This window comes from Heterodontus francisci, chromosome 30 (genome assembly GCF_036365525.1).
Source record: "Heterodontus francisci isolate sHetFra1 chromosome 30, sHetFra1.hap1, whole genome shotgun sequence".
Classification (NCBI taxonomy): Eukaryota; Metazoa; Chordata; class Chondrichthyes; order Heterodontiformes; family Heterodontidae; genus Heterodontus; species Heterodontus francisci.
Genome location: NC_090400.1, coordinates 22,743,894 through 22,767,453, shown reverse-complemented (window position 1 = coordinate 22,767,453; position 23,560 = coordinate 22,743,894). Strand labels below are relative to the sequence as shown.

The window sequence follows — 23,560 nt, the reverse complement described above, 5'->3', positions numbered from 1 at the left end:
GTGACAGTAAAGGAATGGTGATATATTTCCAAGTCAGGATGGTGTGGAGGGGAACTTACAGGTGGTGGTGTTCCCATGCGTCTTCTGTCCTTGTCCTTCTAGGTGGTAGAGGTCATGGGCTGGGAAGGTGCTGTCAAAGGAGCCTTGGTGAGTTGCTGCAGTGCATCTTGTAGATGGTACACACTGCTGCCACTGTGTGTTGGTTGTTGTAAGGAGTGAATGTTGAAGGTGGTGGATGGGGCGCTGATCAAACGGGCTGCTTTGTCCTGGATGGTGTCGAGCTTCCTGAGTTGTTGGAGCTGCACTCATCCAGGCAAGTGGAGAGTATTCCATCACACTCCTCACTTGTGCCTTGTAGATGGTGGACAGGATTTGAGGAGTCAAGAGGTGAGGTACTCACCACAGAACTCCCAATCTCACACCTACTCTTGTCGCCACAGTCTTTATGTGGCTGGTCCAGTCATGTTTCTGGTCAAAGGTAACCGCCAGGATGTTGATAGTGGGGGATGTAGCTAGCAATGGCAATGTCAAGGGGAGATGGTTAGATTCTCTCTTGTTTGAGATGGTCATTGCCTGGGACTTGTGTGGCGTAAATGTTACTTGCCACTCATCCGCCCAAGCCTGACTGTTGTCCAGATCCCGCTACATATGGACACGGACTGCTTCAGTATCTAAGGAGTTGCGAATGGTACTGAACATTGTGCAATCATTGGCAAACATCCCCATTTCTGCCTTTATGATGGAGAGAAGGTTATTGATGAAGCAGCTGCAGCAATGTCCTGCAACAGAGATGATTGACCTCCAACAACCACAACCATCTTCCTTTGTGCTTGTTATGCTAGGTTTGAGCGTCTCATTGCTGTAGAGTTAAATATTTAGCTGCTGTGTAGGATTTGGTGACTGATTGTGGGTTTGGTTCCCCATTGGATGCTTACTAAACGATTGGGTGGCTTGTCAGTCTGTGCTAATTTAGCTGATCTCAGTTGGGATAGCAGTGGGGGTTCAACAACTGCTTTTAGCTAGGGAGGAAAAATAAACAGGCTAGGTATCAATGTCCAATAACCCAAGTTTGATCAGGTCTGAGCATCAGGTGAGGCTTTTTTGGAAATGGCTGTGATGTCACTCCATTGCTATCATTGTCACCCTTTTTAATAATCTTTGAACATTTGCTGTCAACGCTCAGATTCCAGAAGGCTACGTGCACCCATAGAACAACACCACAAAATGTATCAGAAAGGGAAGAGAAAACATAGTGGGGGAAAAAATCTGGGGATTGGCACAAATAATTCTTCAAAGATTTAATGGTTAAGAGCTTCTTCAGCAATTTCTGGACCTTTTTTAATCTTTCTGTTATTTCACTCACCAATGTATCTGTAGCTCTGAAAGTCTTACAGATGGCTTATTTCCATAGTTCAGAGAGTATAGTTCAAAACCACAGGAAGAGACAACCTGTGGCTCCCAGTTTGTTTCGTTTAATTCTCTCCAGTTGTATTTACACTTGCGAGAAAGTTACATCCTGGTTGCAATGAGGTGGCAAGATGTAGGAAACAACTTAATGCTATAAACCACAGCATCAGAAACCACGGCAAAAGTAGAATGAGCATTTCCACTACAACTCAACTCAGCTGCCACATTTTAACCTGGAGTTGGTGAATGTACCTAGTTTATTGGCATCGCTGAACTTTTATTTCCATGTCTTCAGGGTAGATTTGCGGAGACATCTGTCGTGTTATATCCAGTTACACCCCATTGTATCAAAAAATGAGTGTACGATATTATGAGTTGATCTCTCCTTGCACCCTAGATACTTCAATTAGCTGAGGAATAGAGGTTATCAAACCTGCAGTTCTATGGGTGCTGACGTGCCTACTGGGTGTTTCCAGAATTTTCAATCTTCTTTGCTTCACTTCCTCCAGCGGAGCATTTTCATGCCCTGTTTTACCGTACTCTTTGCTACAGAATCAAAGGATATAATAAGATTGTTTTTCTTTATAGGAAATCACTGACACATTCCTGGCTGGCAAGGTGTCATTGGAGAGCTTTCTGGAGAGATTCCACAGGACAAGAAAACTTTGCCACATGAGAAAGACACAAGTGGAGAAGCTCCAGGACCTGATAAAAAAAGACAAAAAGAAGAATCAGCAACAGGCGGTGCAGCAGAGGCTGGAACAGCGAGTGGCTCCACACAATGTCCATCCCAGCCCGCAAAATGGACCTGCGGGTCTTGGGCTGCATCTGCGCTATGGCTTTGCACCCGTCATTGAGATAACCTCTCAGGCCACAAGTTCATTCTCTGTGCCTTCACCTCCTCCTCAGAGCAAGAACCTGCCTCCCCTCAGCTCACGTGAGCGGCAGCCTGTGGTTTCACGGCCTAACACTCCTTTCGCGCCCCAGGGCCTTCGCTCAGGCCTGCGCAGGCTGGGACAGCTTCCAATATGGACTCCAAAACCATTTAAAGTTCAGCGAGCATACCCAGTGCAGAAGCAACCACCTTACCGATAGGAATACACACAGCCCTTCCAGAAAGTTACTCTGTGCAGATCAAACACAGAACTTCTGGTGGGGAAGGATGGAATGATACATCGTATGGCAAAATCACATTCAAAACAAATTATCAGGAAAGGAAAGGGAAATGAAAAGAGTGATTGGATGGAAGGTATTTGTTTGGGGACAAAATGGATTTTCAAGTTGGGCTCTCCAGGTTGCTTGGTGGCCAACCAATATGGTTATTAAAACCAAAGGTGGAGATCTCATGCCTGATTCAACAACACGAGTGAAAATAGTCTGGCTGCAGGAACAACACTTTTCAGTCTGGTTAGCATTATTGAATATAAGCAGAATTTAACATGGCTAAATAAGTCAAATTCCGTACTACATTTATACTACATGGGATTTTCCACTATTTTAGCTGTTTCTCTGGGGGGAAATCTGACTCTACAAATCTGTCCATATTCCATGAAAACCACAGCTACTAACCGTGATTATATAAGCCATGGAAAAGATTGAATTGGTATCTAAGAGACTTGATGATTTTTTTGTATTTGTTATGTATCTGCTTTCTGATATAGTCAATGAGTAGCCCTAAAAGGAAGGAAGACCAACTGACCTAAGCTTGGCCAATGGCATGAGTTCCTATAGATGGCAGATGAGCATAGCTTTGTGCAAAGAAACTGGACAGTATTCCTCAGATCTAATCATATCAGTATTGTTTTGCTTCAATTCAGCTTGCTCTGGGTTGGCGTGGCACATCCCATCATTGAATTGATCCTGATAACATCTGGAAGAACTCATGCAGACACTCAAAGCTATCCTGAAATGAAACAATGCAGTATTTACTTAAAGATCTGCCTCTGACAGTCAGAACACACGAATGGACAAGACCAGCTCTACCACCCAAGCTCTGGCAATCAATTTGATGATAGGAATTTCTCCATGGTACCTGCCAATGGTTGGCAACTTGTCTTTGAACTGGCCTGTTTTGTTTGGGGGTGGCCACCTGACATTCTCAGGAGTGAAAGTCAGTCAGTAGATGTTCATTTAATAGCTGCTACATTAATAAAAGGGGTGGGCATGCATGAAAGGAACATATTCATTAGTGGGTTCAGTTTACATTGATGCATATGCAAGAGAACTTGTCTCAGGTGTGCACATACATGCCTTTTAAAAATTGCTGCATTCCATCTGCTGTTTCAAATTCTTGTAACACAGTGAATACTTGAACCAAAATATCTGCAGCTTCTTAAATCAAGCAACAAACAAATCTTTTTCCTGACCTGCTATGACCCAAGATATACAAAGTCTGTATCTGTCACACACAACAATGTCACACTTTGTTACTAATTCAAGCTTGCGTTTAAGAAAAGGAACGGAAAGAAAGTCACTGATCTTCAGCCGGAAATTTACAAGCAGTTATAACCAATGTTCCTTCTAAGGTGCATGGATGTACAGTGTCATGTCTTAATGTTGTTTTCCTGGTTCCCAGATGTTGAAAAGAATCACACTTTAAACTTGGAAATGGCTGGAGTCAGTCTTGTTTATTATAGCACCATGCTGTCTGCTATAGAACCTGATTCAACTGGTTGTTGTGTAACATATAACATGACTCCCCAGTGCAGCTGTGACTGTGGTTCCCCAGTGGAACACTTACACATAACAACTAGTTCCTAGTTAATTAGTTCCTAACACTTTACAGATAGTATAACAATATATAACATATATACGTCCCACTTACTTCAAAACATAATGCCCCTATATCAATATAACTGTCAATATAAATAAAGAAGATTATCATCAGACTTGTGGAAATAATCTGAACTCCTTTTTAGAGTCTTTTATAGTGTGTTTTTAAAAAAAATATTATTCACGATATCGCTTGGGTGGTAAGATGTGTGCCTCTATCTTGTAGATTTGGCATTTGTTGCTCTCAGTGGTGAGTTGGCACGCTGTACAGGCAATGTTGTGCCACTTGCTGGTGATGTGGTTAACGTTGTCTCGCTGGATAGTGAGGTTTCCGGTGGTGTTGATGGTCTTTTCTGTTGTTCCAGCTCAGGTGTAGGTCGAATATGGATTCTGTTCCTTCTCATTTGGTTACTGGTTTTGGTCTCAATGATATTTGACCTTGCAGTCTCAGCTTTACTAACAGCTTTTGCTGGGCTCCAGATTTTCATGATTGGATCCTGTACGTATACAGTTTGTCCTTTCAACAGCTCGGGTAGGGATTTAGCATACAGTTGAAGTGTTGCTCTCCTCTTGCCTGTGCTTCAGTGAGTTGCTGTCTCACTTCCTCCTGGTCACTTGAAGGATGTATTTTGCTTGGCAGACTTGTCATATTTTCTTCCATTTAACAGCTCTGCAGGTGATTTCATGTCAGCCTTGAGAGGTGTGGATTGGAGTGACAATAAGGCCAGGTTTGGGTCTTCCTTCATCTCTTGGCATTTCACAAGTGTTCTTTTGACCGTCTGGATGTGTCTTTCTATAAATCTGTATCCCCGTGGGTAGTGTGGTGATGAGGTGATGGTGTTGAACCCATACTGGTCAGCGAATTCTTTAAATTCTCTGGATGTAAATTGGGTGTCATTGTCACATATTAACCATTCAGGAATCCCTTGCTCAGTGAACAGAACTCGTACTGCTAAGATTATTGTTGTGGCTCTCAAGTCTTTCATCTTCCGGATAAAAGGGAATTTTTAAATTTTACTTATTTAGAGATACAGCACTGAAACAGGCCCTTCGGCCCACCATCAACCACCCATTTATACTAATCCTACGTTAATCCCATATTCCTACCACATCCCCACCTTCCCTCAATTCCCCTACCACCTACCTATACTAGGGGCAATTTATAATGGCCAATTTACCTATCAACCTGCAAGTCTTTGGCTGTGGGAGGAAACCGGAGCACCCGGCGAAAACCCACGCAGTCACAGGGAGAACTTGCAAACTCCGCACAGGCAGTACCCAGAATTGAACCCGGGTCGCTGGAGCTGTGAGGCTGCGGTGTTAACCACTGCACCACTGTGCTGCCCCTAACCACTGTGCCACTGTGCTGCCCTGTGAACCCATACTAGTCAGCGAATTCTTTAAATTCTCTGGATGTAAATTGAGTAGTAGTCTATGACTATGAGATACCATTCTTGATTATGTGTGAATAAATCGACTCCTACAGTATGCCATGGTCTGGGTGGTACTTCAGTTGCTATCATCTCCTCTTTCTGTTGTGAGTTTCTGTACTTCCGGCATTCATTGCATGTAGACACCATATTTTCAATATCTTTGTATATGCCTATGCAGTACACAGCTGATCTGGCTCTGAGCTTACACTTCTCCATTTCCATATGGCCCTCGTGTATCTTTTGGAGAAGTTCTTCCTGTATTGTTTTGGGTATGATTATTGTGGATCCGGCCAGCAGAACACCATCTTCTAGTGAGATGTCATCTCTGATAGACCAGTCCTGCCGTATTGCTGGCTGTGTGCTGTATCTTATCAGGCCGTCCCTGGATCACGTGCTGAGATAGCATCTGTAACATTTCATCTTTGTTGGTCTCATCTCTAATTTGACTCAGTTTCGGTGGTGTTACGTTCACTAGGTGATGAATCTTTATGCTTAGATCTTCTATCTCATGTTTCTCCTGTGGTGACAACTGAGATAGGGTGTCTGCCAGCACCATGTCTCTTCCTGGCTTATATTTCAAATATATTTCAAAGAGTAAAATCATAACTCTGAAGCCTCAAGAGTAACCTCTGCAGTCTTGCTGGTGCCTTACATAGATTTTTCTGCTCCAGTCACTCTCCACTGTGAACGTTCTCCCATAGAGATATGTGTGGAACTTCTCACATCCATACACGACTGCCAAAAGCTCTCTCTCTATGTTGGCATATCTTGTCTCAGCTGATGTCAGAGCTTTGGACGCAAATGCTATTGGCTTTCCCTCTTGTACCAGGGCTGCTTCCAGTCCTTTTGTGGAAGCATCTACTTGCAGAGTGACAGGTTTCTTTCTGTTGTAGTATGACAAACTTGTCTCCTTGCACATCATCTTTTGGAGTTTGTTGAAACTCCTGTCATGTGACTCTGACCACTGGTACTCTACATCTTCTTTCATCAGCTCCCGCAGGTTTGCTGTGTGTTCCAACATATGCGGAATAAAGGAGCTCATGTATTGTATCAAACCAAGGAAACTTCTCAACTCTCTCTTATCTCTTGGGGCCTCCATCCCCGAGATGGCTGAGATTCTTTCAGGGCTCAGCTTGACTCCGCCAAGTGTACACACCATTCCGAAGAACTGGCATTCTGTCACTTTAGCTTAATCCCAGCTTTCCTGGTTCTCTCCATGGCTTCATGTAGATGGTTGTCATGATCTTTTCCATCTACAACATATATCTGTATATCATCTGCAATGCTGACTGCTCCTTTTGTGTCCGCTGTATGTCTCATCTACTTTCTGTTGGAACACATCCTGGCACACTTTGAGGCCAAAGGGTAGACACAGGAATTTGTACCATCCAAAGGGTGTGTTGAATGTTGTCAACAGTGAAGATTCTGCATCTAGCTTCAAATTCCAGTAGCCATTTCTGTCATCAAGCCAGGGTTGGTGTGATCTCTTCCAGTGCTGGAATAGGGTAGTGATCCCTCTTTATTGCTTTGTTAAGATCTTTGGGATCTAGGCAAATTCTTAGCCGTCCATTTGGCTTCTCTCTCACCACGGTGGAATTTACCCAATCTGTAGGCTCTGTGACTCTGGCGATCACCTTCTTTTCTTCCATTTCTTGGAGCTCTCTTTCAAGCTTTCCTTTTAGTTCTACTGATACTTTACATGGAGGATGGATCACTGGTTTCATCGCTGGGTCAATAGTGATGTGATACTCAAAATCTTCAAAGCATCCAAATGTCTCATCAAAACATTCTGGGTACATTTGTACCAGATCTTCTTTGCTTCTGAGCAGAGGGCTCTTTTCAACAGGCGTACTATTTGATTTTTAGAGATACAGCACTGAAACAGGCCCTTCGGCCCACCGAGTCTGTGCCGACCATTAACCACCCATTTATACTAATCCTACACTAATCCCATATTCCTACCACATCCTCACCTGTCTCTATATTTCCCTACCACCTACCTATACTAGGGGCAATTTATAATGGCCAATTTACCTATCAACCTGCAAGTCATTTGGCTATGGGAGGAAACCGGAGCACCCGGAGGAAACCCACGCAGACACAGGGAGAACTTGCAAACTCCACACAGGCAGTACCCAGAATTGAACCCAGGTCGCTGGAGCTGTGAGGCTGCGGTGCTAACCACTGCGCCACTGTGCCGCCCTTTAACCCTCAGTGTCGCCTCCTTCACCTGATGGTTTACTGAGATAATCTGCAGCTCTTCACAACTGCTCAACCCCAGGAAAGCTGGACCATCTGTTTCTGTGATGTAGAACATACAGTTAACATCTTTTCCTTTGTGTGTCCCTCTGATTTGGGTTGTTCCTAGCTGTCGAATCTCAGTTTCCCCGTATGCTGTTAGCATGACGTTTGGTTTCAGAGCACCTTCCTTGGATAATAATTTTTCTCCAAATTTTCAGGAAAGATCTTCTGGTATAGTCTGAGCGGGATGACATTACTCTGCACTCCAGCATCGATCTTCACCTTCAGATTTATCGTTGTGGGCTTATTTTTCAGCCCCTTCCTGATCTGAATGGTATGTGAATTTCTTTTCTCTGGGAACGGTCACATCCAGACATTTCATGCAATTCTATGGTTCCTATGTCTATCATGTTCTCAAACCCATCACCATCTTCCAGGGTATGGATGTTTTGGTTTCTTTTGCTATTCCTTCGTCCTGTTACTCTGGCTCTGATGACTCGTCTACCACCTTCTTGCCTTGTTCTGCACATCTTTTCCCAGTGATTGGTCTTTCCGCAAGCTCTGCAGCTTGATCCATATGTGGGACATTTCCTTCTATCTGTCAATTCATGTGGTCGTCCACAGCTCCTGCACGTCTTTCTCTCTGTTTGGTGTACATTCTTTAGTTGTTATTTCACTGCATTGACCCTGCTGCCTGTTTCTTGGCTTAACTGAAGGATATCCATTTGGGAGGTTAGAGTCTTCATCTGTCTGCTCGTGGCTTCATGTGCTCTGGCAGTGTCTACTGCCTGCGATATTGTGAGCTTGTCCTGTCTGATTAGAACTTTCTGTACTTCAGGATGTGCAGAACCTCAAATGAGCTGATCGATCAGCCATTCATCTGTGTCCTAAAATTACATTTTCCAGCTGCATTTTTCAGTCTTGCTATAAAATTGTCAATAGGCTCACCTAGTTCGAGTATGAGGCCTTGAAATTCATATCGGTATATCCGATGATTTGATTTTGGCCGGGGATGGGTGCTGAATCTTTCAAAAATTTTGACTGGGTTTCTGCTGTCCTCTTCGCTTAGGTCTCAGCTGTTGAATAATTTTAATCCTTTATCTCCAGCCCACAGAAGGACATAACTGACCCTCTCCACTTCACTGGTGCCTTTTAAGAAACTACTGATTGCCAAATTGCACTTTTGTTTAAACTTCTCAAATGCCTCTATGACATCATCAGCTTCCCAATTCATTATGGGCTGCAGCTGTGCCTTCATGTTCCAGCTGACATGTCGTTTTTTGTTTTTGCTCGAGTCACTCAGTATTTCTTTCTCTCTCTCTGGCACTAATTTGGGTCAATTTTCTCAATCTGATGCTTTTAAAAATGTTCTAGGTTTACTCACAGATACTTGCTACCACCATATTATGTCTTTATGTTGTTTTTTTGGTTCCCAGATGTTGGAAAGAATCACACTTTAAACTTGGAAAAGGCTGGAGTCAGTCTCGTTTATTACAGCACCATGCTGTCTGCTATAGAACCTGATTCAACTGGTTGCTATGTAACATATAACGTGACTCCCCAGTGCAGCTGTGAATGTGGCCCCCCCACCCAACTGGAACACTTACATAGAAACATCGAAAATAGGAGCAGGAGTAGGCCATTCAGCCCTTCAAGCCTGCTCTGCCATTCATTATGGTCATGGCTGATCATCCAACTCAGTAGCCTGTTCCTGCTTTCATCCCATACTCTTTGATCCCTTTAGTCCCAAGAGCTATATCTCACTCCTTCTTGAAAACAAACAATGTTTTGGCCTCAACTGCTTTTTGTGGTAGCAAATTCCACAGGCTCACCACTCTCTGGGTGAAGAAATTTCTCCTCATCTCAGTCCTGAAAGGTTTACCCCGTATCCTTAGACTATGACCCCTGGTTCTGGACTCCCCCACCATTGGAAACATCCATCCTGCATCTACCCTGTCAAGTCCTGCTAGAAATTTATAGGTTTCTATGAGATCCCCCCTCACTCTTCTGAACCCCAGCGAATATAATCCTAACTGACTCAATCTCTCCTCTTACATCAGTCCCATCATTCCAGGAATCAGTCTGGTAAACCTTCGCTGCACTCCCTCTATAGAAAGAACATCCTTCCTCAGATAAGGAGACCAAAACTGCACACAATATTCCAGGTGTGGCCTCACCAAGGGCCTGTATAATTGCAGCAAGACATTCCTGCTCCTGTACTCGAATCCTCTCGCTATGAAGCCCACATACCATTTGCCTTTTTTACTGCCTGTTGCACCTGCATGCTTACCTTCAGCGACTGGTGTACGAGAACACCCAGGTCTCGCTGCATATTCCCCTCTCTCAGTTTATAGCCGTTCAGATAATAATCTGCCTTCCTGTTTTTGCTACCAAAGTGGATAACCTCACATTTATCCACATTATACTGCATCTGCCATGCATTAGCCCACTCACTCAATTTGTCCAAATCACCCTGAAGCCTCTCTGCATCTTCCTCACAACTCACCCTCCCACCCAGTTTTGTGTCATCTGCAAATTTGGAGATATTACATTTAGTTCCCTCATCTAAACCATTAATGTATATTGTGAATAGCTGGGGTCCTAGCACCGATCCCTGCGGTACCCCACTAGTCACTGCCTGGCATTTGGAAAAAGACCCATTTATCCTTACTTTTTGTTTCCTGTCCGCCAACCAATTTTCTATCCACCGCAATACACTACCCCCAATCCCATGCGCTTTAATTTTACATGCTAATCTCTTATGTGGGACTTTGTCAAAAGCCTTCTGAAAGTCCAAATAAACCACTTCCACTGGCTCCCCCTCATCAACTCTACTAGTTACATCCTCGAAGAATTCTAGTAGATTTGTCTAGCATGATTTCCTTTTCGTAAATCCATGCTGACTCTGTCCGATTCTACCACTGTTCTCCAAGTGCTCTGCTATAAAATCTTTGATAATGGACTCTAGAATTTTCCCCACTACCGACGTCAGGCTGACTGGTCTATAATTCCCTGCTTTCTCTCTACCTCCCTTTTTAAATAGTGGGGTTACATTAGCTGCCCTCCAATCTGTAGGAACTGTTCCAGAGTCTATAGAATCTTGGAAGATGACCACCAATACAGCCACTATTTCTAGGCACATAACATTATTTCTACACATAACAACTCTTCTTCTTCTTTGGCCTCCTTGTCTCGGGAGACAATGGGTAAGCGCCTGGAGGTGGTCAGTGGTTCGTGGAGCAGCGCCTGGAGTGGCTATAAAGGCCAATTCTAGAGTGGCAGGCTCTTCCACAGGTGCTGCAGAAAAATTTGATTGTCGGGGCTGTTACACAGTTGGCTCTCCCCTTGCGCTTTTGTCTTTTTTCCTGCCAACTGCAAAGTCTCTTCAACTCAAACATAACAACTAGTTCCTAGCTAATTAGTTCCTCACACTTTACAGATAGTATAACAATATATAACATATATAACACACAGCAACCCAGAAGGTACTGTGCAGGCCACTCACAAGTTGTCCCAGGTAAGATAATGCGCATGCATGGCCGTGCAAAACAATCTAAAGGTATAGCGCATTGAAATGAACAGGACATGCACAACAAAAAGAAATTAGCTGGAACATTAATTATAATTAACTTGTGCATAAATTCAGCAAATTACAAGCAGCTACAACATGAACTGCAGTGGTTCAAGAAGGCAACTCACCATCACCTTCTCAAGGGCAATTAGGGATGGGCAATAAATGCTGGCTTAGCCAGCGATGCCCACATCCCATGAATGAATAAAAAACACAATGACCTGGATTATATATTTAGATCAGCAATCTTAAAGAGATGGGCCAGCTTAGTAGCTAAACCTCATAGCTGTACTCCAGACCTGAGAATACTGGTGAGCAGTCCCACAGAGGATTTGCTAGTGCATACAAATCTGGGTAAATTACGGCACTAAAACCATATTTAAAGTTTACTGTCTGTTTCAAACCTGCATTGGCTTTACAGCAGCTTCTATAACGAGATCAACATTATTTAATATTTGGAGAAGTTACATATACATATATAGCTACCCCATAGCTCTGTAGCACCTAGTATATTTTATTCATTTGTGGGTGTCACTGACTAGGCCAGCATTTATTGCCCATCCCTCATTTCCCTTCAACCAAGTGGCTTGCTAGGCCATTTCAGAGTCAACCACATTGCTGTGGATCGGGAGTCACATGTTGGCCAGACCAGGTAAGGACAGCAGATTTCCTTCCCTAAAGGCCATTAGTGAACCAAATGGGTTTTTATAACAATCATTTCATAGTCACCATTAGACTAGCTATTTTTAAATTCCAGATTTATTAATTGAATTCAAATTTCACCATCTGCCATGGTGGGATTTGAGCCCATGTCCCCAGAGTTTTAGCCTGGGCTCTAGATTACTAGTCTAGTGACATTATCATTACACCACTGCCAGCATTAAAGCACATTGAAAAGGAAGGTACCTCGGTTCAGTCCCATATTCTGCGCTGGTTAAATCTTAGCCTGGTTAACAGTAAAATTTCGGATACTGGCCTTTGTACACCTAGCACAAGGAAGGGAAAATCAGCCAGAGGTCCTATTCAGTGAATCCTCCTGGAAAGTAAATGTGTTTAAATGTTAGTAATACCTCCCCATCAGCAAAACTGGTGCTAACATTCACTGACTAGACACACATTTGAAAACTGACTTCTTGAGTGAGGTATTGAAGGGCCGTTGGCAACAATGGTACAGGACCTCTGTGCATTGTTTTCAAACTCTTCATCCTTGTTTATAAATTCCTTCACCACCTCACCCTGTCTCTGCAATCTCCTCTAGTGATGTATCCCCTCCTGAGGATACTACACAATTGCAACAGCCAATATTACATACAGCAAACTTCCTCAAACAGTAAATCAGATGGTGTATTTTGGTCCTGTTTTTAGGAAGAAACACTACCCACAATATTCTGGGAATTCCCCTGCTCTCCCTCATGGAATATTTTCCCACCAGAGCATGCAGACAAGGCCTTGGTTTAACAACTCATCTGAAAGACAACATCTCTGACAATGCAGCAGTCCCTCAGTACTGCACAGAAGAGTTAAGCTAGATTATGTGCTCGGGTCCTGGGGTGAGGCTTGAACCAAAAACCTTCTGACTCAGAGGCAACTGAGCCAAGTTTGCATTTAAGAGTAATAAACCTAAAAGTCACAAGCCAGCGAGTCTAACATATTATGGGTAAATCTTTGAGAACACTACATGGGATACTTTCACTGCTCAGCTAAAGAGCACAGAGGCTATAGGGAGCAGTCAGCATGAATTTAGAAGCAATAGGTCATGGCTCACTAATCTTCTGGAATTCTTTGAGGAGGTAACTATTGGACTGAACTATGGGGGGATATAATGGATTTGGATTTTCAGAAGGTGTTGGTAGCAAAAAAAACTGTTAAAAGCAGTTAAGACTCATGGAGTGAATGGGAAATGAGTCTCTAGATTGAAAAATAGATTGACAGTTGGAATAGGTAATAAGAAATGGAAGGAGCTTAGTTTGGGGGGTGGGGGGAGGGGTTGGTGGTGGTGGGGTGATGTGATTAGCCTGGGAGTAGTAGCAGAGCGCTGTGATGTTCTTCTGGGTTCTGTTTGGTACAATATCCTTGATAGAGATATAGCAGTGTGTTTCCTGTATGTAATATTTTCTAAAATTTATTGATGACTTCAAGCTATGTGAAGGAGATGAACAGCCTTCAGAGACTTTGGGATCAATTAAACAGAAGGTCTAAGTTAATTCAGTTTTAATCCAATAGCAAACACTGACAAATAGATAAGCAGTAAAATGCTAAGAAACAGACAGCAATATTGGCACTGTGTCAGTGTGCCTCAGTTGGTAGCACCCCTGCCGCAGGGTCAAAAGGTTGTGTGTTCAAGTTCTACTCTCAAAAACTGGGGTACAAAATCTAGGCTGCCATTCTAGTGCAGTACTGAGTGAGAGCTGCATTGTTAGTGGTGCTTTCAGATGAAATATTAAACTGAGGCACTGTCAGCTATCTCAGGTGGATGTAAAAAAGCTGACCATTTTGAAGGAGAGTTATCCCAGTGTCCTGGTCAATATTTATCCCTCAATCAACATCACCAAAAAAACAGATTATTTGGTCATTATCACATCGCTGTTTGTGGGAGCTTGCTGTGTAAATATTGGCAGCGGTATTTCATATATTAGAACAGCAACGACACTTCAAAAGCACTTCATTGACTAAAGCACTTTGGCACGTCCTGAGGCCATGAAAGGTGCTATATAAATGTGAGCCTTTCTTTTTAACGCGAGCAGGACATTTGACTCAGACTTTAAACGCTGAATAAAGCAAAGCAGGAGTTTAGAAAACATTTTTGGGAATCCAATAAAAAATATTTTAAAACATTTTCCCCCCCAAGTGTTAGATATATGAATCAGATTCTCTGCACAATTAGCTGATGGTATGTTAATTAATTCTTTTAAAATAAAGTTGGATAAATATGATTAGGAAAGAGATTGTGGCTGTATGTGCAGACTGAGATCCTCCTTGCTGCACAGACCTGATGGTGTAGTGGTAATGTCACTGAGCTAGTACTCTAGACATCCTACCTAAATCCTATCATAGCAGCTGGTGGAATTTTAAATTCAACTAATTAAATAAAAAATCTGGAATTAAAAGCAAACTATCATCAATTGTCATAAAAACCCATCTGGTTCACTAATGTCCTTTAGGGAAGGAAATCTGCTGTCCTTACCTGGTCTGGCCTACATGTGATTCCAGATCCACAGCAATGTGGTTGACTCTTACATGCTCTCTGAAATGGCCTAGCAAGCCACTCAGTTGTCAAGGACAATTAGGGATGGGCAACAAATGCTGGCCTTGCCAGTGATGCCCACAATCCATGAAAGCATTAAAAAAACATTGGTTCTTTTTGCTCCTGTGGGGAGGAGGGATGGAATGGTGAGGCAGCAGGCTAGGGTTGAAAGATGAAGCTTGGAAGATGACGAACACTTCTAGAGTTTTGCTTGACTATTCTCGTGTTTTGGTGGGGTGTGGTGGGAGGGGGTGGTGGGCGCAGAGTCAAAGCACAAATAGCACTAGGTCAGATCTTTAAGCTCCACTTGTGCTTTCTGCTGGTTTTGTTCACTAGTTTACTCAAATCTAGTTTTTTTGGCATACTTTATGAGCAGAGAACAATATTCCTATGAGGCTTTAAAGTCATGTTTGGTCGTCAGTGCACAGCAAAAAATTGCCATCAGATGTAGTTAAAACTGGGCATGTTTCAGCAAAACCCTCACAGAAATCAAGGATAGCAAATGTTGGCAAAGAGAACAAAGGAGTGAGCTGCAGAGGGTGGATTTAACGCAACATTGTCAGATCAACCATATGTCACATGACTCCTGCCATTCATAAACTGATCAAAAATTGACACTGTCACTGGGTCTAATGTAGACAAAGCAAGTAAATTTCCTCAAAGCGTCTCCCACTCTGCTGCCATAACCTTGGTGTAAGTTCAGCAGAAACTCCATTTACGTGTGAAAACCGTTAGGCTGGTGAAACAGAGAAGCCCTAAAGAAATTCACACCCAAAGCTCTTATTTCCTGGAATCCCTCACTCTAATTGGAACATGTTGATTAAAAATAATCCTTATTTCTCCCTCAGAGGCCCAATAATTTAATATTATTGATTCATAAAGTCATATTGGGCCCATGCCAGCTCCCTGTGACCTTAATGATCTTGGCATAATTGCCATTCCTCAGGGCAGCGAGTAAACATAAATATCCAAGTGTCATTGCAAGGGTTGCTATGGTGATGTTAACTGCTTAAATCTGTGGGAGCAGTTAAGATTGGATTGTGATTACTGTGGAAGTGATTTCCCTGAAATTCAAAGTTGCAGACCATAGTGACTTTCCTCATTACCACATATACCCAAATAACAACAATGCCTCAAAAGTAATTCACTGACTGTGAAATGTCTTGGAATGTCCTTGGGTGAAAGCCAGTAAATAAATGTAAGTTTTTTTCTTGCTGGCCAAACAATAGATGATTTTGTCAATGTTCTTCCTAACCCAGTGTTAATGCAATATTTTAGGTGAATCTCCATTTCTGTTTCACAACTCCCTCTGTGCCACTCTCTTCTGATCTATTGACTCTTGCCTTTCATTTCCGTGTGGCTATCCCACAACCCTGCCAGCTCCACTCTTTCAGGCTCCTCTGCGATTCCCTTGCAACCCTGTCTCACACATTCCCTCACATCCCTGAATCCTTCAGAAGGCCTTATGCCTCACTCCATTATGACCCCAGTAGCCCATTTTCCACAGTTCCTCCTGCTGCTTTTGTCCCATGCCCTCGCTGCACTGTTTGCCCCACACTTTGACAACCTCATCTGACCCAAAACCTTCTCATACCTCCACCACTCCCATACCTCCCTGCCTCATTTTTATGGCAGGCCTTTTGCCCCTGTTGTCCGACAGTACAATGCCCCTCAGACTGAATATCTATGCGGACATATAGATAGGGAAATCATCTGATGAAAGGTTTTGGAGTCAGAGGCAGTGCAGGTAAAATAGAGATTCAAACTCCACAGAGCTATTTGCTCTGACTTGTACCAACAGCAAATAAATAGTTCCAAACAGAATGAAGAGCACAGAAGCAGCCAAAGGAAGGTTCTAGGCAGGTGTCCTGCAGTGCTGCTGGGAGTGAATGAGATCACAGTGGAAACACCAGAATTTTTAGAATCAAAGTGAAGGAACACAGAGTCTTTTGTATGTCAAAATTCCAATAAAAAATCTTTTGCTAAAATTTGTGCAGCAGGTGTGCTTTATCAAGTCTTTTGGGTCCCAATGTCTGTTTTCACTCCTTATTAAAACGAAGTGAGTTTTGTCTGAAGGACAGAATGTTCTTTTAATTCACAAGCGACACTAATGGGATTGGGCTCCTATCATCAATGATGTAATTTTCTCAGCTTATACATATGACCTTTTGACATATCATTAATGCTTCATATACAAATCTTGTATCCACTATTTTAATGAAGACTTCAGCCGATATAAACTTAAACAATTCAATCTTCTGTTAAAATAGCAGACAAAGGAATTACACAAGAATGAGAGTTAACTTTCGCCAGAATGTACTCCTGTATTGGCAGAGGGGTCTACTACACTCAAATGGTTCTTTAAAATATAATTTTGATGAACAATTCAATACTAATATTTATGCAATAGCATCTTAAGGTAAATAGTCCACTATTGAGCTTCCATTTTCAGGAAAAAGCCTACCATGGAGATTTGGTTAAAGTTATAGTGAAAGCTGGTTAAAATGACACTGGGCAGCAGTTGTAAGAAGCACCAACATATCCTGTGGGCAGTCCTCAGAATATCCACAAAAACATATCTCAAGTAGGGTCAAGCATTGCTTTTTATCCCAAACTGAGGTTCAAAACTTGGAAGCCATCAACTGCCCAGAAAGCAGATAGCCATTGCCTTTTCATCCTCCTGCATCAGCTTCTGACTCCCTGCTGCAGCACCACTTTGTGCAGGAAAGTGCACTAGTGAGGGATTATTGCAACCTTTTCATAGCAAATCATGGACATTTGGGAAGTCAGGAAAGGAGTGAGAGGTGTGCCCTCCACCTCACAGGTCACCTGCGGGGTTCAGGAGCATATTTTCCTTGTTACAGGTCTGAGAACTTGTGGACACAGGACCTATTTGTTGCATGTTGAGTAAGTTGGCTTTTCAGACAGGTATGTATCTTCATAATTCTGAAGAACAGATCCATTCCTTGGCAGTAAATGAGGAGAAACACCAAAATCTCTCACCATTGAATAATTACTTAGCTTTGGTAAGAATGTGACACTAACATCACTTGCCACATTTCAACTGAAGGACTCACTCTGTGTAACAATTCTGTCAGTGTGACAGGTCACGTCACCACATTTCCCTTGAAATACTACAGTTGAAATGATGTATCATATTGCTCCCTGCTCCACTTAGCATAACATAATGCATATCTGTACATACACAGAATAGCCCCACATCTGGTGTTCCTTATTTTGTTAGGACTTCAATGAAAAGGTAATATAAATGAATGACTATTACAATGTTTCTCCACAGTCCTCTTGTTGGGAACTAATAATTCTTTTAAACAAACAAATTGTCCATAGTATACAAAATACATGTATTTTTTTTTACAAAAAAATTGAATGATACTTGGCCCTCCTGTTTTGAACATTTTCCCCATGTAACCATGAACTTGACACAAAGGCCTGCTCGTTCCTAACGGTCACTCTTAAAAGTCCCCTGTCATGGCGGTATTGGAGGACGTGGGGTGGGGGAGCTGAATCCAAATGTGAAGGAGGATTACGATGCACAGGTTACATTCATCTTGCCTGTATATCAGAACAAGAAATTTGTTGTACCATTGGACGATTTGTGTCTTCAGAAGGGGTTTCCAAGGCTTTCCTCTAGTGTTAAACCTCTCTGCAGAGAGTCATTGCTGTTAGATCCAATGGTCTGCCTATAGTTTCCAAATCCTTTTGCCACAGCAATTTCCATCTGATGAAGGTGATTCTGTACCTGACTGAAACCAGTACGAAGCAGCTCTGAAACTCCTGCCAGATCTTCCTACTAGGGATTGAACCTCTCTCCAATATTTGCAAGCCCTACGTTTGCAGCTGCTTGCAGCAAAGACCCTCCTGCCTATTATAGCCCAAACTTCAAATTAACTGTTAGCTTAAACAGCCTCTGTCTGCTGGTACAAACCCCATCCCCCGACCTTACCTTGTGAGCTCTGGTAAAGATCTGGATAAGTCCTGGATGTGGTTTTTCTCTCAAATCTGGCTTCAAATTCCTGGCTTCACTGGAAAGCAAGATCATGCTTCTGCGCTGGACTACATTGGAAAAATGTAAGAGTTTTCTTCCATCTATAATCTGCTGCCTTTTTCTATTTTTCCTATCTGTGAACAGTGGAAAAGATCTGGAAAAATCTACATTGTTACTGTCAAAGCCACCAATCAAAATATACGATTCTAATTGTGGTGGGAGAAAGGTATTGATAATTCAATCCCGTCGCTCCACAGATCGCCTAACATATCATTTAAAACTTTCCAAATTAAAGAAAGGCCTAGTCAAATTGTACTGTCTATTAACCCCCAAATGAGGCTAACCAAACCAGGTGTTTTTAAATCAACAAATTAACTCTTTAATTAAAAAAACTAAATTCTTAAACACTATGAACATTTAAAAATAGAAAAATTAGAGTCCTTGCAAATTTACAGTCCAATGTTGTTCGAAGTCCCTGCAGAATGTTGTTCAAACTCCAGCGAATTTCAACAATTAACAACTTGCAAACATTTTCAACAGAATCAATCCGACTTTAGAGATTTTTGAGGGATAAAGATTGTCACAGTCCAACTTCCCTTTCTTCAATTTAAATTACCAGAGATCTCTGTCTTGGCTTGACTTTTTAGAATTTCGAGAGATAATAACTAAACAGATAAAAATCCTATTTCCTTCAGTTTAAATGGTTGAGAGCTCTTTTTCAGTGCTGCCACCACAGCTGTCTGTGTCCTCTGTGTCTGTGTTCACTTTGGACAAACTGTCTTTAACTGCCAGTTCAAAACTAAATTGTATCCAATGTATCGCATCAGGCTCACTCCCGGTGGCTATATCTACGGTAACGAGAATGCATCCTTTGAATCGTAGTCTCCAAATGGCTGTTTCTAAGACAATGAAAATGCACCTTCCTATAACTCCTAAGGCTTGCCGGCTCTTAAAGCAATACTGATCCCTTGCAAGCCTTAAAGGCAAACTGCATATTCTGAAAAAAAACTGCAGGACCATGACAACATCTGGATCCTCTTTGAAGCTTAGCTTCAAATTTCTGGACTTATCTCAACATCAAGAAGATCCTTTTGCTCTGAACTACACTGGTTATAAGGCAAGACCCAACTTTGTTTCTGAATTGCTGCTCTGTTGTGATATTTAAAATAACTCTGATCAGTTTACTGGCCTTCCCCCACCACTGCTGTGTTTGAGAGACTTCAGCCCAAAGTCTGGCTCGGGTATAAAATTAAAACCTGACCCGGGCCTGAGGCGACACCAGCCAACCCGAACCCGACCCAGGCCCGAGTCCTTTAATTTTTTTCATGGCCAACCCGACCTGAAAATAACAAACATATTATTGAAGCAGAAAAAAATCATAGATTAAAACGAAAACAATACAAAACAGCACAGTCCAGCCCGACCTGACCCGAGCCCGAATGCTGGACACATAATACAACCCCGACCCAACCCGAACCCAACATAGGTAGTCGGGAACAAAAACAAGAAATGCTGGAATCACTCAGCAGGTCGGGCAGCATCTGTGGAAAGAGAAGCAAAGTTAACGTTTCGGGTCAGTGACCCTTCTTCGGAACTGACAAATATTAGAAAAGTCAAATATTAGAGGTGGGGGTGGGGCAAGAGATAACAAAGGAGAAGGTGTAGATTGGACCAGGCCACATAACTGACCAAAAGGTCACGGAGCAAAGGCAAACAATATGTTAATGGTGTGTTGAAAGATAAAGCATTAGTACAGATTAGGTGTAAATACACTGACTATTGAACAGCAGCAAGTGCAAACCTGAAAAAAAACAGTGGGTAAGCAAACTGAACAAACTAAGATGAAATGAAATAAATGCAAAAAGAAAAAGATTGTAAAAATGTAAAAAAGAATGTAAAAACAAGGAAGAAAAAATAACTAAAAATGAAAGTAAAATGGGGGGCTGTCATGCTCTGAAATTATAGGTAGTCGGGTTTGGGTCAGGTAGCCAGGCTTTACTTCAGCCTCCTGCTGAGCCTGTGACTGGCCACTGGTTATACTGTTTTTTGTACTTCAGCCTAATCCTGCCAGCTCCATGAGGGGTCCTGGGGAGCCCTTGGAGCAGGAGCCCTTGGAGCAGGCTTTCAGCTACCTCTTCAAGAACACACTGATGCAGATCCACACGGCCTGCATCCGGGCTCGCCAGCTGGACATGCCGGTCATGTGTGTATTAAACCCGTCTCTGTAGCGGAGCCTGGTCTCCAATTGTCTCGGCCCCCACCCCCCGCCATTGGACAAAGATCTTTCTTCGCTTGGACTGTGTAGTAGTCAGTGTGCAACGGCCACCCCACGTTAAAAGAACCCACGCACAGGCATCTTCCACCTCTTCAAAATGAACATCGGGACCTGGAGTATCAGGATTGGACTATTCAGTCACCTAAGTACCCACAACCCCGGAGTGGAAGAAAGTCATCCTCGTTCCCAAGGGACTGCCTATGAGAAGAGAGAGAAGATAGCTAAATATGTCCCACTTTGTAATTGAATTTACCTCCATGCATTCCAGCACATCATTAGTCTCAGTGATGAACATTTGACATTCTCCATCGTATGGTGCGTGAATGCATCAATTCTCCAAAGATAGCTACAATATTGCTTTTGCTATTATGCTAATACTCTTGGGTGCGTGCTCTAATGATCTTCATGCCTTATTGCTACTCTTGAGACAATTGAGGCCTGTAACCTGAAGTGGGTCACTCTGTGTATCAGGTAAGCACTCATTCGGTAGAGATGTGGTTGAGTGCGTTGATGCAGTTTTCATATTTCCTGTGCCATTGGTTGAATCCATGTTGATGTGGGGTGCATCTTTAAAGATGCTGTAGGTGTGTGTCACTGTGCGAGTGCTACTGGGTTTACAAAGCAGCTAAGCGAAACATAAAATGCTAGGAATCACTAACACTGGCAACTGGGATTACTTTTCTTCTGGGCAGCTGGCTGTGCATGTCCCACCTCCCACAGTGTTTGGATAAATACCTTTGCACACTTTGGGCTGAACTAAATGTGGCTGTTAAAAGGGGGAATGGTGATGTGGGGAACGGAGAATGGGATTGGAACTGTCCATCTGGAAATCCGGCGCTGTGACATGGGTTCCGGATTAAGTCAGAGGCGGGAAAGCACCCAGGCAGTATTGCCACCCCCAACGTGATGGGAGTCTCATTTAAATTGCTGAGCAAATGATTGTAATAAATTTGCACCTAATTCACCTCAGTTTAATTGTGGACTTGTGATTTAGTTGACGGAGGGCGACACCTACGTGCCTTCGGGATTACGACTGTTCAGAGCTGGTGGCACCGAGGTGAGAGGCTTCACAGCCACGACAGCGAGGAAGCCATGAACAGTGCTGCTAGGGGAAGGGGAGGTCGCGGAGGACATTTTTGGTCAGTGTTGCTGTGTGCACTGCAAGAAGGGGGTTGGGGTCTCGGGATCTCTGACGGGGAGTTCGGGTCTTGGTTGCTTTGCAAAGTGGGGTGCCTGGGTTTGGATGGCTGTACTGGGTGAACAACCTATTGGGTAAAATGTTTGGTCACCCAAACTGCTGGATGAGAGGATGAGAGGATTGGCGATCAGCAAGGGCGGGCACTGAGGGCCATCAGGGAGACTGCCAGGAGAAGTGTTAAAAGCTCAGTTGGCAGGACAGGGTCCTCTCTGAAGGCCTACTGGTTACCTGGCATGGGTCTCATACACCCTGCCTTTTTGGATTCCCAGGGCGTAATGCGACATCTCTGATGGAGGGAGGACCAGAAGGCAGCTGGGCCTCCCATGAAGCTCACGAGAGCGACAGCAGCCAGGAAGGGCCCACCAGCTCCAGAGAGTGTACCGGACTCGACTCAGCTACCTGCAAATGTCCGAGCAGCACTGTTAGCGAAGACAATGGCTCTCCTGCGAGGCTGTCACTGAATTCTGCGCCCTGCTTCAGGGCGAATTTCGGCCTACAGGATTTGGGGTGTCACCCTATGCACATGGCCCTGAAGATCACAGTGGCACTGAAGGTTTACACGTCTGGATATTTTCAAGGATCCAACAGGGGCATGTGTGGAGTCTCCCAAGCAGCAGCGCATTGCTGCATCAAGGAGCTGACCAGTGTCCTGTTCAAGAGCACAATATCTTTGGAGAACTGACGCATTCATGCACCATAAACCCGAAGGCACGTGAATGACTATGTGCACTACCAGACCGACCCTGACAGTCAGGCTGAGTGGGCCATTGGATTCGGGGCTATCGCTGGATTTCCCCGGGTGCAAGGTGTGATAGATTGCATGCATGTAGCCATCAAGGCTCCCACAGACCAGCCAGCCGCCTTCATCAACAGGAGGATGCAGATGAGGGAGAGGATGAAGTGCCCCCGGATGTTAAAGCCCTTGCAGCAGAGGCCAGGCAGACTGAGCGACGTGCCGAGGCAAGAGACAAGCTCATAATCAACTGTTTCCAGGCTCCCTAATGCCCACTCACAGAGAAACCAATAAAGTCTAACCTCAGTGCATGTAGACTTTCGCCTCCTTTTCAATTGTGTTCTCTGACTCACGCCCAGCTGCAAACCGTGCTAGTGCCCATGGGAATCAAATGTTAATGAGGTCTGTGGTTTCATTAGCATTCCACTAAGGAAGAAGGGTGAAGTCAGCAGCTCACAACTAAGGCATAATGGAATAATGACTAAAATAAAAGCAAAATACTGCGGATGCTGGAAATCTGAAACAAAAACAAGAAATGCTGGAATCACTCAGCAGGTCTGGCAGCATCTGTGGAAAGAGAAGCAGAGTTAACGTTTCGGGTCAGTGACCCTTCTTCAGAATGCGTTCAGAGTTCTGAAGAAGGGTCACTGACCCGAAACGTTAACTCTGCTTCTCTTTCC

The 23,560-nt window shown here is 43.4% G+C and overlaps 1 protein-coding gene and 1 long non-coding RNA gene across 2 annotated transcripts in view; one reads left to right on the top strand and one right to left on the bottom strand.

Annotated features, from left to right (window-relative positions):
• Nucleotides 1–16,886, top strand: part of vps37d (VPS37D subunit of ESCRT-I) — a 54,357-nt gene extending 37,471 nt beyond the window's left edge. Inside the window, exon 4 of the mRNA XM_068010213.1 lies at nucleotides 1,996–16,886. Within this exon, the coding sequence (XP_067866314.1) occupies nucleotides 1,996–2,502 (507 nt within the window). The 3' untranslated portion in view covers nucleotides 2,503–16,886. The remainder of the gene's footprint in view (nucleotides 1–1,995) is intronic.
• On the bottom strand, nucleotides 1,338–19,551 carry LOC137346621 (uncharacterized). Its single transcript, XR_010968736.1, has 3 exons — nucleotides 18,633–19,551; nucleotides 12,331–12,460; nucleotides 1,338–2,112 (listed from the first exon to the last, which is right to left on the bottom strand). It is a non-coding gene; the product is annotated as an uncharacterized lncRNA (long non-coding RNA).
• Between the last annotated feature and the right edge of the window lie 4,009 nt (nucleotides 19,552–23,560).